Source organism: Oreochromis niloticus, linkage group LG6 (assembly GCF_001858045.2).
Source record: "Oreochromis niloticus isolate F11D_XX linkage group LG6, O_niloticus_UMD_NMBU, whole genome shotgun sequence".
NCBI lineage: Eukaryota > Metazoa > Chordata > Actinopteri > Cichliformes > Cichlidae > Oreochromis > Oreochromis niloticus.
In genome coordinates, this window is record NC_031971.2 from 8,836,249 (window position 1) to 8,862,387 (window position 26,139).

The window sequence follows — 26,139 nt, forward strand, 5'->3', positions numbered from 1 at the left end:
TGAATTTGGATCATGGATCACAGACTTGCATGTGGCAGAATTAAGAAAGACGGGTATAAGAAGGCAAGACGTATATGCAGTTCCTGTTGTTAAAACGCGATAACAATAATTTTAATATGTGAAAAATATCTAAGAAAAAGGTTTTCTGTGAGTTACCTTTTATATCCGTATACTACCTGGTAATGGTGAATTTAGCTGTCGGTTTAGATATGTATTTTTTAATTTTACTCTCGCATAGCTTGCCTTCCAACTTCAGACTCTGAAGCTGAGATTTTCTACCTCTGTTCTGAATCGTGAACGTAACGAGTTCCGTTCAACATGGCGGCCCAGCGTAGGAATTTGATGCAGAGCGTAAGTGAAAAGCCTGCCGTTTGTTACTCTCAGTAACTCAATATGTTAATGTTCCTCTGCTTTTCAAGACTGGCGTCTTACAGTTTTTTCCCTCGGTGATCATCGCTGGTTGCTTGGTTCACTGCTTCCTGTGTAGCTAATTTAGTTGAGCTCATGAATTGTTTGGCTAACAGTTAGCTAGGCACCTTAATTGACGAAATAGGACTAATACGATTTATTAGCGTCTGTAATCAGCACCGAGAAACACTATCACTTGAAGCAGGAGGACACAATAACATGACCGATGCTGTTGTTGTAGTTGCAGTGCTTGGGATATGTTCCAGATCACCTGTGTGAATTAGCTAAACTTGGGAGTCACAAACTGGTAATTAGCCACATTGTGAACAACACAAACGACTATTTCAGAGCGACTGAGGTTTCTTGGTCGTTTTTGTATGTAGTTCTCTTAGGACACTTTTAGTTTTACATAGAAGACTGCTTCCCTTTTGCCCTACGCGGAGATGCTATCGGTCTGTCCTGGGTGTCAATGATTCACATTAAAAACAGACAGCTTTCTGTTTCACCGTTAGAACATTCAGCTTCAGTGAATCTAAAAACAATCCGATGATTACCCTTTAATCGTACCCAGTACTCACACTTTAGGCTAGACAAGGTAAGGCAGATACAGTCGTGGTAAAACGGAAGTACACCCCTTTCCCTTCTAATTAGCAGGTAAATACAACCTCAGATGAACAACAACACATGGCAGGCACACTGTTATTAGTTTTTGTTAAATAAGTCCAAATGTAGGAGCAGTCTGTGAAAGCGACCACGATTCAGTAGCTTTTAGAACCACCTTAAGCAGCAGTTGCTGAAATTTTGTTTTACTTTATCGCAATGATGTAAGGTAGTGATAAACTTTGGCTCACATTTCTTTGTTTCACTTCATTGTTCGGTTTATGAGTATTTCTTTATGCACATCCCCCACCACAGCATTTCAGTCAGGTTGAGGACTGGGCCATTGCAACAAATAAATGGACTGACTCTTAGCGCATTTCTGCTGTATTTGAGCACTAAAAGTGCTCTTTAAGTGTCAGCCACTCCATCTCTTTGTCTCTCTCACACACATTTATAAAGTTCTTTTGTTTACACCTAAGCGTTAACACACACTCATCGGGGTAACTTGGGGTTCACATGGACGGGAGGAGTCGAAAATTGATCCACCAACCTTCCAACTGGCAGGCAACCCACTAAACCAGGGGTGGCCAACTCCAGGCCTGAAGGGCCGGTGTCCTGCAGGTTTTAGATGTGTCCTTGATCCAACATAGCTGATTTAAATAGCTAAATTATGTCCTCAGCATATCTTGAAGTTCTCCACAGGCCTGGTAATGAACTGGTCATATGATTCAGGTGTGTTGACCCAGGGTGATATCTAAAACCTGCACCGGGCTTGAGGCCTGGAGTTCTCCACCCCCACTAAACCAACTGAGCCACAGCCCCTGCACCTTTTCCACCATTCTCCTGTAGACTTGTTGCTTGGATCATTGTCGTCTTGGCAAGCTTGAGTTGGATTTGTGCTGATATGGTGTGTTTGGTTTTGTCCAAATGTGTCACTGTGCATTATGCGTGTAACACACATCTCAACAGCCAAAATGTCTGATGTTATAGAGGTGCTCACTTGGAAGCAGTGTAAGTAACGGTGTGCTTAGTTTATTCACACATAGTTTCTCCATTTTGGCTTAATTTGTGTAAATAATTAATAACGCGGTGTGATGTGTTTGTCATGGGTAATACACATAAAACTTTAGAATTGAAAGAGGATGTGCTTTGTTTTCACCACGACTGTGTACAACACTTTCCATTACAGATATACTGAATATGTTTATAGTGACTGACACCAGGAACGTCATCTACAACATTAACAGTGAAATGTGCTTAAGAGTAATTTGCAGCATAATGGAGAATAAATAATATAATATAGTAAAATAGGAGCACCTAATGATGAATGACCTATTTTTCTGGCTCAGGGAGGTTACACTACAAACAAAAGCACCATCGGTGCTGAGTGTGTTACTGCGTCTGACAGAAATGTTTGTAATTTCCTGTTGGACCATTTCATAATTTCAAATGTCTGTCACTCGTGTGTAAATGAAATCTCATTATATCAAAGCTGGTTTGATGCTGGGGTGTCTTCATTATGGCAACTTTATAGGATAAAGGTGTTTGCAAAATATCTGTGATGACAGTTTAATTAATTTCTGTGTTGGTTTAAATCTTTTATTTTCACACTCGAGTTTAGCACGTAGACCAAATATTTGTTTGATTTTTCTTTTTTGATGTATTTCTTTTATTAGCAGCATCAAAGCTGGACAGATGACCTGCCTCTGTGTCAGATGTGTGGGGTCGGAACAGCACCCAACTGTGTGTACGGCCCTGATGGCAAAGGAACTCAGAGCCACCCCAACGAGGACGGACACCTCAGGTTCAGGTACACGATTGGTCCAGTGTGAGACAAATAAGGGTCGTCATTTTGAACTGTGACTTGTTCAGAGCTGCTTTAGTAAAGTGCAAGAATTAAACAAATAATGAGAAGGGAACATGCATAATGCATCCACTTTGAGTTGTCTGTTTACTTGGGCCAGTCCTTGCTAATGTTGTAAGGAAACTTGCTGACTCATTCACTTAAAACTGTACTGAGATTTATGATCAAACTTGTTGTCTGTAGCCGTGTTTCTTACCAGAATAGTAAAATCCTGAATGGTTTCTTATTTAATCTCACAGAAAAACAAACATCTTAGACTTAGCAGGAAAACACAGCAATGCCTGGGCAGAGCACATAAACATGTAGCTTTAAATGTGCACTGGTAATGTCTGAGTCACTGAAGCGGTAAAGAAATAGGTAGTTGGTATTTGTCCCTTTTTATAGAAAGACTGCTATCAGAAAGTGAATTTTGAACATGAGGTCTGCTGTTCCAGCCAGTAATCCAGTCCTCAGTACTGATTGTATGGACATGAAAGCAAACAGCAGGCTCTGTCAGAGAAATGTGTTTCATCGTTGTAGACTTTGCTCGTCTAATTATTTGTACGTTAATGATTTTTATACGAATGTTCTTACATCTACAGTTGTTACTGCAACAAACACAGCGAGAACGTGAAAAGATAGCAGGGCTCTGAGAGTAATTTACACAGTTTTTTCAAACATAGGTGCCATGTTTGTTGAGCTTTTCTTTTTTTTTCCCACAGAGGTGACGATGGCTGTTTCCTGTACGGGGTTTTTAATGGTTATGATGGCAGCAGAGTGGCCAACTTTGCTTCCCAGTGTCTGACAGCGGAACTGCTCCTGGGGCAGCTAAACTCCGGTCACACAGACAACGACGTCCGCAGGATCCTCACACAGGTCTGTTAAGTTAACTGCTGTAACCGTTGAGGAAAGAAACTAGAAACTTTTTCTCACTTTTGCAGTCTGTTAAGGCAGAGCCTGTGACAAAACACTGCACACACAAAATGAATCTTTAACCCTCTTTACCCCAGTCTGCTTGTTAAGTTGATGATGTGTCAGCCCTGCTTCTGGTTCCAAGCTCTTACTGCGTTTAATAACCAAATATTTGAGCGATCCATAAAAGAATCACTCTGAGGCTTTCAGTTGGAACATGGAGCTTAAGATCAGGAATTTTTTCACAGCGAGTCATCAAAACCCTGCACAATAACTAACCTTGTGTTGGTGTCAGGTGGATCAAGGAACAGCTGGTAGAGCTCCTGGTAGAGCAGCCACACTGATCATTTTATTGACGATGACAGAATTTGGGTCATTTTTATTTTTATTTTTGTACATTTCATCGTCTCTTTATCTTTCTCCTGTTCTTCGTCTGCCTCCTCCAGCTCCATGCTCATCTGAAGCCTCATGTCCTGAACTGAAGACAGGGATCTTACACGCAAAAATGTTTATGAACGTGCTTTTTTACTCCTAGTATTGTTGTAATTGCTGATTTTCAGCAGATCAGACATGTGACCCTCATGTCTCCCGACAGCAGACAAGAGCCAGCAGTGGCGGCAGCAGCGAATTATAAGCTAACATTATGCCAGAAAACATTAGGCTAGAGTGTCCTAAAAAAGCACACTTTCCCTCTGCTAAACAGTTTGATTACATTCTCAGGTTGTATGGGAGTTTATTCACTAAGAGTCCAAGTCCAGCCTTGTTACATCCACTTTAAAGGAGGTTTCAGTAACACAGGCTAACAGCAGCTACCAGTGCCAAAAACAGCAGCACACACTTACAGAAAAGTTCTGGAAATCCTCAACAACTCAGTTCAGTATTGCTGTGTTCAGGAAGAAGTGAGGTTCACTGACTCAGCGACTTGTATCGCTTTCCTTTCACAAGCAGCCTCCTCCAGAGTAAATAGTTGTGGACGCTCCACATCTGGTATTACGAGGTAATCGGTGATCTAGATAAACGCTGACCGCAGTGTTTAAGGTGACTCAGGGGTAAAACTGTGAAATATCACAAAATGTTTAATCTTCACGTTTTTATTCTTAGTCCTGATTTTTTGCTAAATGTTGATATTATTCAAAAACGCTAAAATACAGAGTGTTTTATACAAACTCATAGAAACGCACTGGCCCACCATGGTCGCTACGCGAGGGTTAAATATTTAAACTACCCTCAGATATGTTTAAAATAAAGCTACATTGAAGTTATTACCTTTTAGTGTATAAATAATACTAATACATTATAAACAAGGCTTTGTTTTCATATGGAAAAACAAATGGCTGATCTGTCATCTATACTCAGACATGCTGTATAAAAGTTTTCTGAAACATGTCATTAATAAGCTAATCTGGAGAAACGCCAGCCTTATCATTTATTAAAATAATCTGCGCAGTTCCTTGAGGCAGGATTTGCGCTGATTATTTTAATAAATGAATAAAAGTGTAAATCTCATTCTTGCCTCTAAGACATTGCTTGCATTTGCTGCTGCTACATATTTTGATTTAATACTTAAGCCAGCGGTTTTATTTTCCCACACATTACAAAAACATTTATGGATATTAATTAAACCAAAGTTAATGTGAAAGGCCTGTTTCACTTTTTAATGCTCATTTAATGCGATTTAAAGCTTTTTGCATTAAACAAAAAACGAAACATAACAGTGCATTTAAGGGCTAGTCAGATTATAGAAAGATGCTCTGTGTGGGTCATTATGCACTACTGTGGCATAAATGAACCATATTCATACACTGTGCTTCCCTCACATAGCAGGCCTCCCAGGTGTTTTTCACTTTTCACTACTCAGTCAGTAAAAATTCTCGGTTGTAGTTTATAGATTATAGATTTTCTGTGCACATATGTGATAAGTATTTTTTTGTGTGAACGCAGGTTTGCATGTGTGTTCTTATCTTGTGTTTGTCATGTCTTCAGTGCCATCTGCAATTCATTCAGTAGCAGACAATCCCCTCATTGCTGTTCTGAAAGTTCATTCTCTACTTCCTCTACCTGCTGCACTGGTGGTCCTTGATTTCATTCATTGAATCTCCGACTGTAGCTTCTTGGCCTGCAGCTGGCAGTGATGGTCCTTGTTCTGCTCTGGTCACGAGCAGAACAAGGACCATCACTGCCAGCTGCGGTCCAGGACCATTAAGCCTGAGTTGACATTTCAGTAGCGTTAAGTGTTCAGTAGTGACGCTCGCTCTCACATGCGTTGACACTTGACATTATACATGCTGTTGTTGCTGCGCTGCAGGCCTTTGATGTGGTGGAGAAGAGCTACTTTGAAACCATAGATGATGCTCTGGCTGAGAAGGCTAACCTGAGCAACTACCTCCTACCGCACAATGAGGTAGGAACACTTTTCTCTTTTGGTTTCCATAGCAACCACAGATTTAGGCTTTGATGTGAGCTAGTATTTAGCCACGGGAGAATGAGCTTGTTATTCTTTTATTTGGGCTCATCACTCTCTTTCATCAGATAAGATTGTCTTGGTTACAGTCAGGACAAATATCTGTGTTCTTACTCATCTCATATTCTTTTCTTGCTTTCTTATCATTTGTCTAATTCCCTCTTTTTTCCCTTCATTTCCTTCTTATCCTTTTCTGCTTTCCTATCTTCTGTCCTGCTCCTACTTGCTTCATTTTCCTCTTCCTTTCCATCTTTTACTCTGTGCCTTCACCTCTCGGCCAATCAGAATGTTCCATTCCACCAGCTTTCTCCTCAGAGTCAAAAGGTGATGGAGCGGCTGAAGGAGCTAGAGCAGGAGGTGTCAGGAGGCGCCACGGTTGCGGTGGCGCTCATTCTCAATAACAAGCTCTACATTGCAAACGTTGGTAAGTTGTGGTTTTTATATGAGCTTTGATTCTGGTTGTGTCAGCGATGGCGCTTTGATTTCCTGTTTGTGTGATCGCACTTGATCATTTGCAACAGAAACAGTTGGCAGCAAAACCACCAAAAGGCCAGCCAGTAACAGACAGCCATGACACAGTCTGTTTTACACCAGCAGATGTCAGGCTTCACACGGATTTGTGTTTGGTTACTGGCCACTCTGTGAAAATGACCGAGGCCACTTTCAGCATGAAAATCCATGTTAGCTCCACAGTGTCAAAACAGGCTTAGTGGGCAGCTGCTGCAACAAGATACTTTAATGTTCATGACTGTTCATGTTTTATCTCATTAAATAGTAAAGTGTCTATATATACTTATGGAATGCACTTGTTCACTGATGGAGAATAATGCCTTCCTTAATAAAGGTTGGAGAAATGGCTGTATTGCATCCTGATGCAGTTGAGAGCCAATATAGTGTTACATTAGGGAATAATAGTTTGTGTCAAAGGATGAAGCAGTGCAGTGTCTACACATAACAACATGATAAAGAACTCATTTTAAATTGTATCTTTAGGCACTTTGTTACTAGAAGTTTGGCACTAAAACACAGAATTTGTTCCCATTTCCTAAACTGAACTTGCAAAAAACTGCTGAAGCCTCGTCAGAGATGGTCTCAGTGGAAGGCTGGCTGTCAAGAAGGCATTTTTGAGGAAGGGAAATAGGAAGGAAAGGCTGAGCCATGCCAAATTACACAATAACAAACCGTGGCAACACAAAATATGCAGTTATTAATCCATTTGAAATTTAACATCTTTGGTTCAAGTCATCATCAGTATGTACAGAGAAGGTCAGGGGAGTGGTGCAACAGTGAGTGCCGCAGCCATCTGTAAAATATGGTGCCGGCTGTTATAATGTGACACTTCAAATCAGCCAGTGGTGTTGGGGATCTGCTAGCTCTGACGTTTGGAAAACTGATCACAGAGGCCTTTCCCACCTGTTGTTCAGACTTTTTTTCGAGTGAAGCTGATGAGAAGAAAGCTGTCTGAAAGGGTGGCGCTAGAAAAGAGCATAATAGTCTCACTTTAAAGTATTCTTATTTAAACAAAGCAAACGAACACAAGCGGGGAACATTTTTGTGTCATTTCATTGCCTATCAACTAGGTAAAGACGGGAAAAAAATGAGTTGTTAATCCACACGCAGAAAGGTTTAGTGAAGACTAAACATACATATAAATCTATGCTAGCTGCCATGGAACTTGATAGCTACCTGACAGCACTGAGAAAAAATTGTAACACTCATAAATAGTAGATTTAAACTTGTGTGGCAGATTCTGCAAACTCCTATGTGACTTCTCTTTCTAAAGAGTGCTGCCAGACTCTCTTTTAAAGCCATGAAACCTCCATCTCTTCATAGAGGGTACTTGGGTTTTTTTTGTTTTTAACCAACTATGTGAGCTAATGCTGAATGCTCAGCATCAGCTGTAAGTACTAGGAGTAGTCCAGCTGAAATGCTCCTAACTTGTGCAGTGCAGATGTGTTCTCTGGAGTAACGAATCACACTTCTCTGTCTAACAGTTCTGATGGACGAGCATGGGTTTGGTGGTTGTCGGGAGAACGGTACTTGTCTGACTGCTTTGTGCCAAGTGTAAAGTTTAGTGGAGGGGGGATTGTGGTGTGGGGTTATTTATTAGGAGTTGGGCTCGGTCCCTTAGTTCCTGTGAAAGGAACTCTTAATGCTTCAGCATACCAGGACATTTTGGACAATTTCATGTTCCCAACTTCATGGGAACAGCTAGGAGATGGCTTGCTCTTCTAATATGACTGCAGATCAGTGCACAAAGCAAAGTCCATGAATAAGCAAATTTGGTGTGGAAGAACTTGACTGGCCTCCACAGTTTCCTGACCTCAACCCAACAGAACACCTTTGGGATGAATTAGAGCTTAGACTGTGAGCTGGGACTTCTCGTCCAACATCAGTGTCTGACCTCACAAATTTCCATCTGAAGAATGGTCAAAAATTCCCATAAGCTTGAGGAAAGCCTTTGCAGAAGAGTTGAAGCTGATATAGTTGCAAAGGCGGGTTCAACATCACGTTAAACGGGAATGGGATGTTACTTGAGTTAGATGCATGTAAAGGCAGTCAAACATAGTTTTGGCAATATAGTATAATATCAATGCTGAAGCCTTGTCAGAGATGGTCATTTGGTTAGTATGTAACCAAATGTCATCACTGAACATTTATTTCCACGGGAAACGAGGAATGCATTTCCACATGCCGCGTTTCCAGCAGCCCACAGTCAGATGGAGTTATGGAATGATATTGACTCTTTTAATTCAAACCATACCAACAGTGTCCATCAATATTTTTAAATCCCAGCTTACCGACTCGGCTCCTGCGGACAACAGCTGCAGTACTAGCATCATAACAGCTAGTTCTGCCTGCATGATTTATTGTGTGTGTTTATGTGTTCTTTAAGCTTCAGAGTGGAAAACGAGCATCTACGGTTAATATCTGAATACACAAACCCGCAGGCCGTTTTAGATCCTTAACTGTAAGAAAGTTCAAACAAGGCAGCAGGGCGCAGTTCTTCCCACACAGACGCACCAACTTTGAAGAGCGACAGCGATTTTCCCCAGAAGGATTTCAGTTTAATAATCATCAAAGCTGCTGCCAAAGGCTGCTGCATATTGAGCTTTGTTTCAGATAAATGTGAACACTGGATATTCCTATTTTTGGTGGATTTATTCACTAATCCAGGGGATGAATCTTACTGATTGGAAATACCTCAGTTTTGCTAAATCCTTTAAAAGCACTGCTTCACGTTTCTTTCTTTTAGCTTCCTGATTTGATGCTGGGGCACACACAGGAACAGAGCCCCTCACTCTCCCTCTCAGTTGGATTTTTCTTCTGTCCTCGAGGACGTGGAACAGGGCACAATATGGGGAGGTGGGTAGTAATTAGTAGATGGTAGAAAGGAGGGACCGTTATCCCCTCTGGTGCTTTGTGTGAGGGGGGGGGAGTCAAGAGTTCAAAGTTGACAGAACATGAGGCCCAGGCACGTTTAAACATAGGAGTAAGTGTGCTTGAAAATCACTCCCAGCTGTGTGTTGATGTGAAACACAGTTTGACAGTTAAGGTCATGTGAGTCACAGTTTGAGCTGCAAGTTGGAGTATTTGGAGAAAGGGGGAAGGGCGCCGATATGTAAACGCTCAATATCAGAAATGGTTGGCTGCTCTTTACAGATTAACAGACGTGCGTTTTCCTGACTATCACATCAGATTTAAACCCAACACTACCTGATTAACACAGAAGGTGACACGGACCCCTCCCTGTGTATTGTGGCTGATCCGGATGCCCTTATGTGCAGATTATATGAATAACACACTCATACACACACAGCTGAAGTCATTTTTGGGACATAAGATTTGGCCGGAGGCGGGGGCGGCGTGGAACTGCACCGTGCTTCGGCTCAGCGGCCCCAAACTATTAATATAAAAGTGAATTAATCATTGATCTCTCCCCGCTCAGCTTTTGTGTGGCTGCAGAGGCAAATAATTAATATTTAGCTTTTTAAAAGTACCACAGCGTCTTAGCTCGTTAATTGATGGAGAGTGGGACCTGTGAGTAACCTCAGAGCAACATCAAAGCCTCTGCATGATTAATGTGTGCAAAAATTAGAAGCCCAAATGTCTCATGAATATGGATAGGGGTTGAGAAAGACGAGACAGTTGGTTTTTTTTTTATTAACATTTTTTTTCTCTTGTTTTTGTTTCATAAAACTTTTTTATATAAACTTTTGTATGGAAGTTGCACCTTATGGCACCTGTTTTAAAAGCAATCCTTTGTATTTGACGCTAAAGGAGACATATTAGCTCTGTGGTCTTTTTTTTAAAAAGCTAAATCAAAGAGCAACCTGCAGGGCTGAAGAATAAAGCAATTACAGATGTGCCAAAAACTGTCCAGCTCCTCTGACTTGTACCGTATTTTTCTCATTTACTCATTCTTCTTGCTTCCTCCGCTTCCGTACCATTGATTCATTAATGTTGAATTCTTTCAGAGCTGCTCTGTTCCCATGTTGTTGCAGTATATTAATGACTAACCTCGTATTGTGGATGGATTATCTCAGTTGTTCTCCTGACTTAAGTTTGGTCTGTTTACAGCATCCTGCCATGCGATTGCATTTGTCCCTAACCATCGGGAACCCCCGCGTCAACTTTTATCGAGTGGAAAAAAGTTAGCGTTCATCCTCCAACATCACTGTTTATGTTATGCTAACATAGCTGTGTCGCTAGCGATCACGTAGCACATCATTATATACCAGCTAGTCCAACTTCAGTAACCCTACAAAAGTCACTGCTGTTTAGTTTTCTGTCTTCATTATGTTGGAAGTGATAGCAGAGCTGTACGTTTGAATTTTTTCAGAAATCTCTCAGTCAGAACATGCTATATCATGTTTACGTGGAAACTAGCGAGCTAACTTCCTGCTAACGTATAACTCCGTTAAATTTAATAAATTCTGTTTTCATGGATGCCTGGATGTTAAACTTAATTCTTACACCTGGTAACGCAGCAACGCTGATCATTTTATTAAAGATGAACGAATTTAGACAGTTTTTAACTCTCAGTGATGCTGCAGTGTTTGACTTTGGGACCTGAAGCGGACGGAGTTTTGGACTCAGATTACTCCATGAGGCTCCTGACTACGGTAGCCGTAATGCTCCGACAATCCATCAAGTGGTGTGGCTTCATAGCTTACCAAAGTCGTACTAAAACATTTTTTGACAGATTTTTGAGCGCCGTGTACCACATAAAATCGGTTCGAGGTCAGTAAGCACAACCAGAATTCATACATAAGGCACACCGGATTATAAGGCGCACTGTCGATTTTTGAGAAAAATAAAAGGACTTTAAGTGCGCCTTATAGTGCAGAAAAAACAGTGTGCTAAAAGGCCCAATTTTACCTCAAAATGCTTACAAAGATGCTTTTGGTCATTACAGCTTATTTTACCATTTGTTGACTTACCTCTGCAACCTTTAAAAAAAACTACTTTGTCGACCAGATGTCCATTAGTTTGGAGCCAACGCTGAGTAAAATTAAATACAATTTAACAGGAATTAAGTCAGCATTAGCTTTGGTGAGTAATGAAAACACATAAGTGCTTTTTACAGATAGTAAAAAATAATAAACCGTCGATCGTGTGTGTGGTGCTGTTCTCCTTGTAAAAGTAACACATACAACCATTCTGAGTTTGGTTTGACAAGAAAAACTGAAATTAGCTTTTAATATGATTCAGCCCAGTAACCACAACAAGTCCAAAAAGGCCTGGACTTGAATCAGCTCTTAGCCGAGAGCTTCAGTGAAAACATCGGAGGCACAATGGGGCCTTGTTAATGGCAGATATTTAGACTTGTTGAACACAGGATCAATTTCATGATCCAGTGGAGCCTTGATATTTGCATAACATTTCAATGTCTTTAAGCCAAAAAACAACATGGGAGCAACTAATACTGTTAATGTTTGCTGTGTTCCAGTTCACTGTAAGCTGGTCCACTGATCAAACATGCTTTATACCTCAACACATCAGAGTAAAATACAGTCAGTTGTGTTACTAACTGCACCTGTGATTGAAAGACCTCGGAAAATTTGTCTTCTTCTGCTTGGGAAAGCAGATCATCTATACAGTTTAGTGTATCTACTTCAACCGACTCAACTAACAGTTTTACCTCTTGTTGATTTCAAGTTACCTTCAAACATGTTTTCCTTTGGTTCCAGGGACGAACCGAGTCCTGCTGTGCAAGTCCAGCAGTGACGGCCAGAACCAGGTGCTTCAGATCGGTCGACCGCACAGTACTGACAACGAGGATGAGCTGCAGAGACTGGCTGCACTGGGTGAGACACATAGATCTGTGGCATAGAGGAGAAAAATCATTATTTGATCCCGAATTTGATGCTGAACTTGTAAGTTTACTCACTTACAAAGAAATGAACAGTCTCTTTATTTTTTAAATTTCAGTTTTATTTAGAGAGACAGATCATCAGCCAAAGATCCAAAAAGTTAATCATTATATTAAAGTTATAAAGCGCATGTCATTAAGTGAAACAGGTATTTGATTTCCAAGCAATACATGACTTAGTGCTTAATGGAAAAAGCCTTGTTGCTAAGCACAGCGATAACATTTTTTTTGTAGTTGGTCACCAGGTTTTCGCACATCTCAGGAGGGATTCTCGTTTTTACAGAGAATCTCTAAATCTTTTAGGTTTCTTGGCTGCTGCTTCACGACTAGCTTCATCTCCCTCCACAGATTTATTGTAGGACTGAGGAGACTGGCTAGGCCACTACATAACCTTAATGTTTTTTTTTATCTACTCCTTATCTACCTTCTGGGTCATTCTCGTGCTGGAAGACACATCTTCACTTTTGTTCTGGTTAAGAGAAGGAGGTTCTCGTCAAGATTTTGTTTGTTTGACCCCTCAGTGCACTGAAGTCTTCCTGTACTTCATACCATAATGTTTCCACCTCTGTGCTTGACTGTGTGGATGGTGTTCTTTGGGTCTTCCTCCAAACACAGCGCTCTGAGTTTATGCCAAATAGCATTATTTTGGTTTCATCTGACCACAGATCCCTTCCTGCAGCCAAGCCTTTTGAGTCCATTAGGTGTGTAACCTTGTAACCAGTGTGTTACCGAATTTGTTCTTGGCGACTTTGGTCCCAGCTGCCATCAGCTCCTCACGTTTGGGCCAATCAACCACCTTTCACATGATTACCCTACATCTTCAGGCAAGGTGTTGCATAGTGCTAGATGGTCATTTTATATTTCTATTTTCAGATAATCACACCAGCAGTTTGAGGCTTCTCACCAAGCTTATTGCTGATGGTCTTGTAGTCTCTCCCAGCCTGGTGCTGGTTTACAGTCCTTTGACAGCTCTTGGGTCTTGCACATGTTGGTGGTGAGGTGGGAATGGAAGAAGCTGCCTCTGTGGACAGATGTGCTTTACACACACAACAAGTTGAGACCAGGAGTATCTGTACTTGATTGATTGTAATAGTGGCACACAGCCAGTCTGTGGGAGCCAGAAACCTGGCTGCATTGTTATACTCATCATCAACCACATTAACTTTTTTGTGATATGTGTTTTTCTAGATTTTTGATTGATATTCTGTCTCTGTTATGAAACTACCTTAAAAATTAGAAACTGTTTATTTCTTTGTGAGTGAGCAAACTACAAATAACAACAGATTTCTCACTGTATACATGTTTGGATATCCCTAAAACGAAACTGGTGTAATAATGGAAATAAAAACAAAACGAGAAATTTTCCATAAAACAAACAGTAGAATTTAAAAAAAGAAGCTACGCAATAAATAAAACGAGTGAAATGCTGATGCTCAGTATGTTAGGTTGAGAGCCTTAAACTGGACCCTGAATACAACTGTGGGAGCCAGTGAAGGGACGCAAGTAATGAGACCATCTCTAAGTTAGCAATGTAGCAGCAGCATCCTGAAAAGCGCGCAAGCGACCTGGGGCTCGCTTACTAAGTGAGAAGAAAAATGCACAACAGTAGCCAATAGGAAAAGAGAGACGAGCATCTCTAGCTGTTCTCATGAAAACTATAGCTCTGTTTGCTGGTGTTTATTAGATGGGGGAAAAATAAATCTAGAGCGCTGCTCGGTGTGGGTGTATAAACGATGAACTTAACACTCAGAGTTCAAGTACTTTTCAGATACAGTCGGGGAATCTTGACATTTCTTGGTTCTGACTGATAGACAGAAATAGATTTTTGTCACATTACTATTGGAGGGTTTTGGATCGACAGTGTGGCAGACACACCTTGTCTTACATTCCCTGAATGCTGTGCTTGATATAAAGCTCAGCACAGAAACAGCCATTAGAGAAAGCACACAGTTGCTCATCCATGGTGGACAGAGCAGGCTAATGGTCCAGTAATGAGGGTTGTGTATATAATAGAAAATGCATACATCGTAATTAGCTTTGCCGATAGAGCAGTAGGTGCAGCCTGGCCTGTAATGGATGAAATGGGGAAACTGACGCATTTTGTGTGTTTTTTGTTGTGTGGGGGGGGTTTTCGCCTCACCCTCTCGCCGTTTCACAGCACACCATTAGAGGAGACCGAGCTCTCTGCCTCGCTTTGTTCTCTTGTCTCTTGCTGGGATTCACATTATTATTCCATTGTTCAGGCCCTTCTCTTAATGATTGAAAAAAATGACAGTCGTTCCATTTACCCAGGCCAAGGTGACCTTTCCCCCCTCACATTTTCATCCAGCCTCAAACACACAGATGTACCCCCCTCCCTTCGCATCCCCACCTCTGCTTCTGCTTATCGCTTGTGTGCTTTTGCTCCATCCTCCCCTTCACCTCTTCTGCTAAACTTTCCTCTCTCTTAAAATCATCTCCTATATGCATTCACCATCCGTTTGTCCGTTTTCCCTCATCTCCTGCAGGACTGGATTCAGCTCGGATAAGACAAGCGGGCCAGATAGCGGGACAGAGCAGCACCAGAAGGCTTGGAGACTACCGAGTCAAATTTAACTACAACGAGATTGACCTGCTCAGGTGAAGCTGAAAAAACACAAAATATGCATGTTCTTTTTTTCAATTTGTAAAATGCAAAAACTTGGAAAGAATACACTAAAACATCAGGCTATCTAGAAATACTGAATTATCTGTGTCACTTTTTTCCTTCTTTTTGTCTTCTTCCATTCTCATTCTTCATCTGCTTAGCTTGTGTTCCTGTGTTTTGAGGTTATGATGAAAGATTAGAAGAAATATCCAGTATCACAAGATAGGACCTGGTACAAAGTCTACAAAAACAGTGAAGTTTAACCTGTCACCATGTAACCAGTTCTAACCTTTTCAACTGCAGTCCTGAATTTTTCTCTAAATTAATGAGCTAAGTATCTAAGAAAGTAGTCCCTCACACTGTTCTAAATGCTCCGTTTTCAACGGTTTTTCTACTCTTGGCTCTGCATGAGGTCACTGAGAGACAATAACTTGGATTTATTAAGTGTAGTGCGTCTATTTTAACATGCTTGCTGTCATTTCCAAAGTCTGTGTTTTGTTGATTGTTGTCATATGAGATTATTCAGTGACTCTTGGACCATTTCCTGTTCTATGTTGCATGTGAGAAAGGAGCAACACTATACAAATTCTAACATTTAGAACATTTAGAGGTTTTAGCATTCAGATTTTTTTAAAACTTTCAAGAAATGTTCAAGTCATTTCCCGCTGCTGCCAGTCTTTATGTTAAACTTAGCGGGACAGTAGTATCGATCTTCTCAAACCCCTCAGGCAGTTAAAAAAAACCCCCAAAAAACCTGAAGACTTTAGAAGACTGTTTGTGCTTCAAAAGGAAGTCGGCCAGATAGTGAAACTTTTTCATGTATCGTACTTCTTTGTTTCTTTATAGCAGAGTTAGGCTATAACTAGGTTGTGTGTTCAAGAGCGTCTCTGAACACACAACACATGAAACTTTGACGCAGGATAAAGCCCCACAGAGTGCCACTTCTCTCATCTGTGAGCGGAAAGAGGCTACGATTCACACAGACTCAACAAAAATTCACAATATAGGACTGGAGGAAAACTATGCCTCGATTTCTGCTGCGACATTCAGATGTAGGGTCAGAGTTTGGTATAAATTAAAGCATGGATCCAGCCTGCATCAGTTCAGGCTGCTGGTTTTGGTGGTGTGATAGTGTGGGGCATGTTTTCTTGGCACACTTTGGCCTCCTCTCTACCAGTGGAGGATTGTTTAAAAGCCACAGTCATTGTCGCAAAGCTCAGATCATCTCAAACTGGTTTCTTTACCTCAATGATAGGTGTCCTGTACTCAAATGGCCTCCACGGTCTCCAGATCTCATTGCTGAATAGCATCTTTCGGATGTGTTTAAATGAGGGATTTGCATCAAGGATGCGCTGCAACTGTGTAATGCTGGCAAAACCTGTGACGCATGTTTACAACCATTAAGGCGCTTCTGTAGGAAAAAAGGGAGTTCCAGCTCAGTAGTAGCAAGGTGTAACTAATGAAGGGGCTGGTGAGTGTATGTTTTTTTTCTTTTGTTTTGTTTTTTTAAATCATCATACATGGTGTCAGTTTCTCATTATGTACAGCAGTGATCATCATGCTTTAGATCACCTTATTTTTGCAAACTTAGCAACTTAGAGCTATACTTAGAGCTGTTGCTTAGCCTTTCAAGGCAGACTGTCAACATTCATTACACGTCCACCAGCTTGAGAACTGAAACACCAGAGATATTTTAATAGCTTTATTCATCCCTCCAAAAAATACCTGTCAGACGCTCTGTGTCAGCACTCCTTCACAAACGGAGGCTTCTTCTGTGTCCAGAACTCAGCTCAGTTAATGAGATGGTTAGAAAGCTGTGTGCAGGCTCTGCGTAGGACCAACACACTGTTTCATTTTAGTTTAATAATTTTATGTGGGAAATCACATTTATCTCGGGCAGACTACATCCTCTATCCTTTGACCTGTGGTTTGGAGGTGGACTACATTTAATAAATCGCATGAGAGTGTAGATGTGAAGTGCAGCTTCACCAGCTGGTGAAGGCATATAACTGCACTGTGGTATGTGTGTGTGTGTGTGTGTGTGTGTGTGTGTGTGTGTGTGATGCCTGCACAGGAGTGGCTCTGTCTCCATATTATGATCATTATTATCAGATCAGATTGTGTTCCAGCCTCTTCCTTACCTCATGAAATTCTGTTATCCAGGGGCCCCGCGTTCTCTTCTATCTCACACCTCTCTCTTCCTATTCTTGTCGAGGCCAACTGAATAAAAAACCCTGAGTCATTCCAATTATGATCCTCAATAAAACACATAATAGAGTCTGTATAGAATTTCCTCCTTTGTGACATCAAAGGGAGTGCAGGAAATGTGATGTGAACAATGTAAGCGCTTCTTTGGATCTATAAGATTAGCTGGTTTATTATATGGAGGTCAGGGCACTTAGGTCTGCTTTTCATCCTTGGTTCTCCCTCTGTCGCCTTCCCCCAGCATATCTTGCAGTCTTGACCCGTCTTTCCTTTTATGTGTCTAATATTAATTTAAGTGCTGACATATCTTTCCGTCTCCTCCGTCAGCGCGGCCAAGTCAAAGCCAGTTGTTGCGGAGCCAGAGATTCACGGCGGCCAGTCTTTGGAAGGCGTCACAGGCTTCTTGTTGCTGATGTCAGAGGGACTGATAAATGCCCTAGAGTCCGCCCATGGTCCTGAACAGGCTAATCAGGTTAGCAGATTCATTCTGAGAAGCTACTTTCACCTCATTTATTGTCATTCCATCTACTTCTTCCTTCCTTTCACTAATATTTTTTTCTTTGGAGTTTTGTTTTCTTGCCTAGATTGAGTCTATTTCTGTTTCCTTTATTCTCATAGGCTCCTTTTTCTGTCCTTAGGTCTAATCCTTTTCCTTACTTCTTCCACTCTTACATTAACCTTTTCTTTCTCTGACCCCGCTGTCTATTGTAGGAAATTGTTGCCATGGTAGCAGCAGAGCTAGCCCAGCAGACCAGTCTGGAGGCGGTGGCTCAGTCTGTGGTCGATCGGGTCAAGCGGCTTCACCACGATGTGTTCGTGTCCGGCCGTCAGAGGGCGACTTACTGCTCTCGACACGAAGACATGACCCTGCTCATCCGCACGCTCAACTACCCACTGGCTGATGCAGCGCTCACGCCCACGCAGGGTAGGATCTGGCATTTAGGCATTGATTCATATCTCAAGGAAAGCACGTCTAAGAAGCGGCCTTCTGTTGTAGCTACACCAACACAATTTCCTCATTTAAAACTTTAGCGAGTTAGTCACGTTAGAATGCGTTATTCATACCGAACCGTTAAAAAAAGGCTCGTGACTTCATGATGCATCAGGCACAAGTGTCAGGCTGAGGATTTTGCATGTTGTTGAGCAAACAGTTGTTTTAATTGTCGTCACAATATAGCTGAAGAAGATTCACCATACAAGGAACAATAATGAATGCATCGTGATGTCGGTGCATGTGTGTGTAAACATTATTCCATTTTAACGTTTCAGTTCAAACGTCTCCGGTTTACTTCCCCGGTTGTCTGCAGCTTTCCTGTACGAGTTTCTTTGTCTTTGTTGCTATAAGCTTATTAACTTCTGTTTACTTTACCCTCATGTGTTTGAAGAGAAACATCATGAGGTGGCATGAAGTGGCTCAGGCCCCAAGCCAGTCTCTTTGAAGCAAGACTATCCGGGGTCCTTGTTTGTGTTTGTGCGCTTGGCTTGTCCTTCCTGTTCTTCTGCAGGCGTTTTTTGGTAGGATCTGGTTTCAGCTGCCGTGCAAGGTTAATGCCGGATGTCTTCTTCTTGATCTTGGGAGGTTCATTGAATGTTGAATAAAGTTTTTACCCAAAGATCGGGTGTTCATTTAGATAAAATTTTAATATTTTACGATTGTTCATGGGCATTTGTATCAGAAGAAGGAGTAGTGTATCAGTGTGGTCCCAGCATCGAATCACAGTTATCAGATACCCAGTTTAAACTCAGAGCGGATTCCTGGAAAATAATCAGAAAAAAACCACTGATCCTTGAGTAGAACTGTTAAATAGAATATCAAATAGAGCCTAAACAACCAGGTTTTTGAGTAGAATATCGGGTTTCCTCCCACAGCCAGGCCCTTCGCTTTTCTAACGTCCTTGTTGAAATTATTTAGCGGCTCACAAATGAACGGGACTCAGCTTTTCTTTTATCTACTTCTTCTTTCAGGCGGCCGTGTCTGTCCCGTGTCTGTGCCCTACTTAAACAGCCAGAGCACCAGTAAAACCAGTGTCACCCTCTCGCTGGTCATGCCCTCACAAAGCACCCTGACCAATGGAACCAACACGGCCTCCACCCTGGAGGAAGGCACCCCCACACCTGGGTAAGCCTGCATTGTCTTGAGTCCCTGCCTGCTCTGGGTCCTCACTCCTTCTCCCCTGCTGGGCATACTTTGAATTTGCCTCTTTTTCACTTCGATGCACCTCTGTCCTGTTTTTGCTTCATAAGCTCAATTTTAACTCCCTTGTTTGCACTGCTGTGGGGCGGATCCTCTGTGCGAGCTTTGTTCTGCCTTCACCCTTCACTCCCTGCTGTTAGGTTTATTTTTGCAGTCTTTTAAATAAGCAGAAAGTCCTCCCTCACATGCTATACTTATTATGAGTCTTTAGGTCTTATTTTCACACACCCTTGTGTTCCTGCACTGCTATGCTTATTTATGTGTTAGCATGGCTCTCACTTCGCTCTGCTGCTCCGTGTTGGGATGGCACGCCACGGTTCATTTCACTGGCTTGAAATTCATAAGATAACAAATGCAGATAAAAAAGTATTTTAAACTCCACTTCCTCATTCCACAGTGTGTTTCTTTAGTTTTTCTTTTTTCTTTTTAGATGTCAGTGTAGAGATAGAGATAATGCGGGTACCTGTTTAATACTTTTTCCAAGAAAAGAGAGTTGCAGAACAAAAGCTGCTTAAATGTCCTCAATCCTGCTGCCACTGCCGGCTGACGGGGGCAGGCAGTCCCGCACAAGCTGTGCAGCAGAGACGAGTGAGATGCAGACAGAAAAGAGTTGTTGAACCAGCGCAGAGGGGTTGCACTGCTGAGAGACTGAATACGGGTACAGACTATAGGAATATAGATCTGGATCATGTCAGGTGGAACAGCTGGAACTGCATACCAGTTTGAGAATACTGACAGACAGAATTTATAATAATGCTTATGTTTATGTTCCAGAGCAATCTCTGTGGAACTCGATCAGCCAGCAAAATACCTGTAACCTGTACCTGCACCTCACTGTAACGTCGCATGATGAAGCAGTTTTCTTCTTCTTCTTGAGGCTCATGCATTGATACATGAGCTGCACATGAAACAGAGTGCTGAACAGTCTGAATAAGAGTTATAGTTTTGTCATTTCGAATTAAGTTTATTTTGTTTGGACTTTTTGCTTCTTTTTTTTGCTTTTCTTTCGGTTTCAGTTGTTTTCCTGAGGGAGTTTTGATCATTTAGTTTAGTTTTTATAACTTTTATATAGCGCTTTTCTATTCTAATTAAGCACTCAAAGTGCTTTTTAAAAATATTCATATATATGTTAGTTGATTAAAATGTTTTTCCCTACATGTAGTTTTATTTTGTAGTTTAGTCTGAACGCAGCCTTTGTCAGGTCGTAAATTTAAAGGATTTGCTCAGCTTCTTTAGGTGGCTGACCTATTTTTAAAAACCAAGTTAGAACCAAAACACTTGGGGTGGAAAAATCACTCGAGAAGAGCAGAGTTTGATCCCCACCGCTGTATTGAATGTGCAACCTCAACAAAAACACAGAAGAAAGCAAGCATCTCTCCTACAGTGTGCGCCGTGAACACAGGCAGAGACTGCTCCTCCTCCTTTTGTGGTACAACTCGACAAATCTTGGTTTCAGTTGTATTTAACTTTCATTTTAACTGCAGTTATTTTCCAATTTGTGTCCAAATCTTTTTCTTTCTTTTTTAAAGTTACATATTTAGATGTGCTTACACATATTTACTTGGATCAGGATGTCAGTATGCTAGCTCTTGTTTCCTCTAACAAACTTAATGCTTCAGTTCCATCGTTTCTTAACACCTTCTCGGATCCCGTCATCCATCATCAGCACACTCACTTTGACATATTTATAGTCAAGGTCAACATTTAGTGTGAGAAACAACAGCCGTTTATAACTGATTTACAGTCGGTGGTAATTAATATTGTTAACGTTTAAGACTTAGATCTGCACTTAGATATTTTGCTGTGAGTGTAGGTGGTAATTGTGCTTTGTTAATTATATATGTGCTTACTGGAACGCACGGATGATTGACAGCCTCTCCTAGCCTACCTGAAGTGTGCACTTACCTTGTCGGTCTACTTGCTCGAAAACACCTGCTTTATAAAGTGAACGAGCATGAAGCGCTCTCTGTGTGAGTGCATTCCCTAAATGTTCCCGCTGCTTTGATTGCTGCAAGTGCACGTTTTGATTCTTCCCTTTGCACCGTCGTCCTCCAAGATTGTTTCTTCAGCTCTTCTTCCTCTATGATTTCCACTCTGCTCCCGTCTGTCACTCGCCGTCTGACTCACAGCCATATTTCTCTTCCTCTTGGTTCCCGACTTGCCAATATCCATCCTGCGCCCTTCACTCTGTCCTTGCCTCTCCCTTTTCCGCTCCTGCAGCACGTTTCACCCCACTACCTGCCAAGCTTCCGTCAGCATCCTACAGCCCATAATTGAACTCCCTCTTTCCCCTCTTTTTCCCCTCTCACCTCTTCCCCCCCTTTCCTCCTCTACCTCTCTCCTTTCTCTTTCCACCATGCCTCGTCCTCCACGGCCTCTCCCTTCGTCCACCTCTCTCCTTTGTCTGTCCACACGTGACGTGGACCTCTTCCCCTCCTCTTGGTGCTTCACATCCTCCTCCTCCTCTATTCCAACCCTTATACCTGTGTCTTCCTCTTCCCTCATCCTCTCCAACCACCCACCTTTCTCCTCCTCCTTCTGCTCCTCCACTCTCCCCAGCAGTCAGAGCCCCACAGCCACTCTGCAGTCCACCAACACCCAGACGCAGAGCTCCAGCTCCAGCTCAGGAGATGGAAGCCTGTTCCGCCAGAGAGGGAGTCAAGCGGCGCAGCCTGACGAGACGGGCAGGGTCCCGCCCTACGTGGACTTCAGTCAGTTTTACCGACTGTGGGGGAGCGACCATGGCGATGGCCAGAGCATGCAGGGAGGCCTGGGACCGCAGTGAGACCCACTGGAGTTTCCAGCAAAGCTGGCACATGGATTTTTAAAGGGACAAGTATTTAGGCACGTGATGGGATGACTTATAATATCCTGTTAATGTAATGTTACTACATATAAGTGACCTAAAGGTGCATGGGGATGAACTTCTCAACAGAAGTTGAAGACAATGAAATGCTGGGAAAACATTGTCACTTCACTCCAAATTGATGTTTGGTCATTTGTAAAAGACAAAGGTGAGTGAGTGAATCTATGTAATCCAGAGTAATTATTGTCAGATGTAAAGACACCAAAAGGGGAATCTCATGGACTGGGAAGCTTGTGGAGCTGTGAAATCACTCACATACTGTAAGGCCTTAAAATTGAATAAATGAATGCTTTATAAAGTACTGTTTAAGTTGTAATGACAGTATATCTCCAGATTAATTCCCATCACCTTTAATTTTCCCAAATAGTTCTTCAATAATTGATTGCTTTGACGTCCTGGCCTTCATTAAACGCCTCAAAGGTCTGCTTATATGGTTGTTATGACAGCAACTAATGTAACTAGCGGTCACACCTGCATCGTTGTGTTGTCATTTCCGCCCAGAGGTTTATTCAGGGATTGACAGTTTAGAATATAAACATAGCATGTACAGGAGGGCTTATTAGGGATTTCATCATGATATTAGTTTTAACCAGCTACCAGCTGGGACTGAAGCTGGTAATAAAGAACTTGCTTTAAAGTGGACCTATGATGGTTTTTATCTACCACGAGTTCTTAAAGTTGTGACACTGTGTAAAATGTAAATAAAGTTGAATGAATTTGGAAATGTCATAAACCCATATTTTATCACAATAGAACACAGTAAAAAATATCAACTGTTTCAACTGAAATAAAAATTACCGTTTTAGAAAAAATCTTAGCTCATTTTGGATTTGATGGCAGGGCCATGTTCACCACTATGTAGCATCTCTTCTTTTGGACTTCTGGCAGAGGAATATTGTCCCATTCTTGTCTGATGGAGGACTCCAGCCCGGGTCTGCTTTGTTCTGTTTTTGTTTGACCATGTGCCACTTGATTGTTGATGAAAGGTCAGCCCCCAAACTCATCTACTACAAAGCCATACCGTTCCAGTGGCTGCAGTTTTGCATTGTCTTTCTGAACTACGCAGTCCTTCCCTAAAAAAAGGTGGTCTGGATGGGATCACATGTTGCTCTAGAACTGAGCACTGGTAACAAGCTAGATGTTGAGGCTGACCTCAGAACAGTTTTCTGCTTGGTCTGAGCCCATTTTAAATGAGCGTTGGCCCAGAGAAGACAGCAGTGTTTCTGGATCACGTTCACATATGGCTTCTCTGCATGACAGAGCTTTAACCTGCATTTGTGGATGGCACAGTGAACTGTGTCCACAGGCGGTGACTAATGGAAGTGTTCCCGAGCTCGTGCAGTGATTTCTCGTGTAGACTCGCGCCTGTTTTAATGCAGTGCCGTCTGATGGCCCAAAGATCAGACATTTGGTATCGTTTTGGCCTTGTCCCTTGCGCACAGAGATTTCTCCAGGTGTTCTGATTCTTGTGATGATATTATGTACTATAAATCATGAGATATTAAAAATCCTCACAGGTTGAGGATCATTACTCTGAAATTATTTAACAATTTGTTTAATTTTTTTTCTCAAGATCATGCAAATGCAGGTGAACCTCAGCCTCTCTGACCTGTTGGCAAATAACCAAATTAGCTGCAAAATATTTCTCCAAGCTTTTTACTTCCACTTTAACTTTTTGTTGCCCAACCTTTTTAAGACATCTTAAAATAAGCTCAAAAAAGGTTGTTTTTCCTCAGTACAAACATTTAATTTGTTTTTCTGTGTTCTGTTAATATAAATGCTGGTTTATGAGATTTGCTAATCATTGCTTTCTGTTATTGTTTACATTACACACAGTGTCCTAACTTCTTGGGTGTGTGTGTGTGTGTGTATACACACATTTTTAAAATGCTGGATACACAAGTTTCAAATAATTCGGTCCATGTATGTGTAAGTTACTGACAACTGTTGCTAATAACCAAAGGTCTTCAGCATCAGCCATGAACACTTTTAGTGGTGATGTATAATAAGACACGCTTTACGTATGAGAAATACGTGAGCTGGACTATAATTACAGTTTGGAGTCTTGCATACGAAGTGTGGGCCGCTCCATCAACATGACAAGGAACAGGAACAGAGGAAGATCTGACTCCAGCAGCTTCGTGGGACATTGATAGATGGTGCGCATAGTGACTGTAAAAGCAGCACACTGTGCTCGCAGTGCATTGAAGTAAACACTGATGTGTAGCGGTGTGATAGGTAAGGCTGGGGAGGATCTAGAAGAAGAGCTTAGTGAGATTAGTGGAGCAAATGGAGCCATCCATAAAAGTCAAACTGAGCCATTACTCTTTGCTTTATACTGTCCTGTGTCGCCATGATGTCAGAATAAACAATGAGAAGTTGCTTGCAAACCTGAAAGTTTCAAATTAAAATGTTCATCTTAATCCAACACTGTTGGAAATCTTTTTTTTTTTTTCCCCATCTGCTTTGTATTTCAGGATATACAGACACTTGGCTGACTGCAACTCTGCATGCCTCTGATTTCCTGTTTTACAAAATTACTTTCAGAGAGAGGGAGGGGCTCTTCAAGCCGAGAAAAGCTTCGCATTCTTTCACATATTCCGTCAGTGTCAGATGTACAAATATGCAAACTGTAACTGCACGGCACTCTGGGGTACCGGGCCGTGAACCCTTTCCCAGAGAGTCTTACCTAATAACTGAAAATTCTCCAGCTAGGAGACTTGAAATGTCTTAACGTGGTGTCATTGTGCGAGTCTGATAGAATTAAAAACGTTAGTACATTTATCATCATGCAGCTTATTTTGCACAGCCCCCCTTCTTGGAAGTCAGGATGTTATCTCTGCCTAAATTAACTTCACACTGTTATGAGGCTCTAATTGGTTTAATCAGAGAAGTGATTAGAACACACGAAGAAGCAATAAATGGAAGAAGAATCGTGTCGCATTAAACCCTCAAGTCACAAGTTCAAACTGTACCGCAGCAGAGTGCTCGGTATCAAAGCCAACGCAGGAATGTTGCTAATTGCTCGTTTAAAAGCTCATTTTCAATGTAAAAACTTCAAGCCGGCAATGAGACTTGTAAATGAGCTTCACTGCACTCTGCTTGAAGCCTCTGTTTGTTCCTATGGATGCATTTTGAAAGCTTTGCTCACATAGCAGTCAACAAATATCTGCTCAGCTTTCCATTCACGTCGATCAAAGCCCCAAAAGTCCTGTCGGGGGTCCAGTTTTATGTGTATAAAGCCAAATCACATCAACAGTCGTCTCAAGGTGCTTTACAGGCTCAGGGAGGGGTAGCCTGGTTTGGGTCCTTGGTCAGAGAGTGTGATTCTGACACTAACATTTCACTAGCTGGGCCCACGTCCTCATTTTAGGTTTGTCAGCGTTTTAGTAGGTAAAGGTGAATGCTTTGACATGAATTGAGCTGCGGTTTGGGGAAGGCCTCGAAGGGGACTGGTGATGGCTCCCAGGCCTGGCAGGTCCCCCTGTACTAAATAGAAGCGACGAAATTAAAGAATAGAGAAGAAGGAGGGAGGGTGGGGCACGTAAACAAGAACGATCAGCTTGCAGAACTGGGGGAACCTATATAGATGACAGCCAGAAGGAGCGTGTTTGGAGGCGTGGTCCTGCTCCTGAGATTCAGATACAT

General features: G+C 41.8%; 1 protein-coding gene across 12 annotated transcripts; it reads left to right on the plus strand.

Annotated features, from left to right (window-relative positions):
* Positions 1-219: 219 nt before the first annotated feature.
* On the plus strand, positions 220-24,798 carry tab1 (TGF-beta activated kinase 1/MAP3K7 binding protein 1). Of its 12 annotated transcripts, none has more exons than XM_013267015.3 (11): positions 220-351; positions 2,685-2,818; positions 3,574-3,727; positions 6,069-6,164; positions 6,510-6,648; positions 12,419-12,535; positions 15,108-15,219; positions 17,759-17,903; positions 18,143-18,356; positions 19,397-19,550; positions 22,185-24,798. In XM_013267015.3, exons 1-11 carry the CDS (start codon positions 319-321, stop codon positions 22,408-22,410), a joined length of 1,524 nt encoding a protein of 507 aa, XP_013122469.1. In that variant the 5' UTR covers positions 220-318; the 3' UTR covers positions 22,411-24,798. The 12 variants fall into 12 exon arrangements, with proteins under 12 accessions (XP_013122469.1, XP_005464912.1, XP_019215877.1 ...); XM_005464855.4 differs by having other exon boundaries at positions 239-351; positions 22,188-24,798; XM_019360332.2 differs by having other exon boundaries at positions 239-351; positions 6,528-6,648.
* Positions 24,799-26,139: the final 1,341 nt, after the last annotated feature.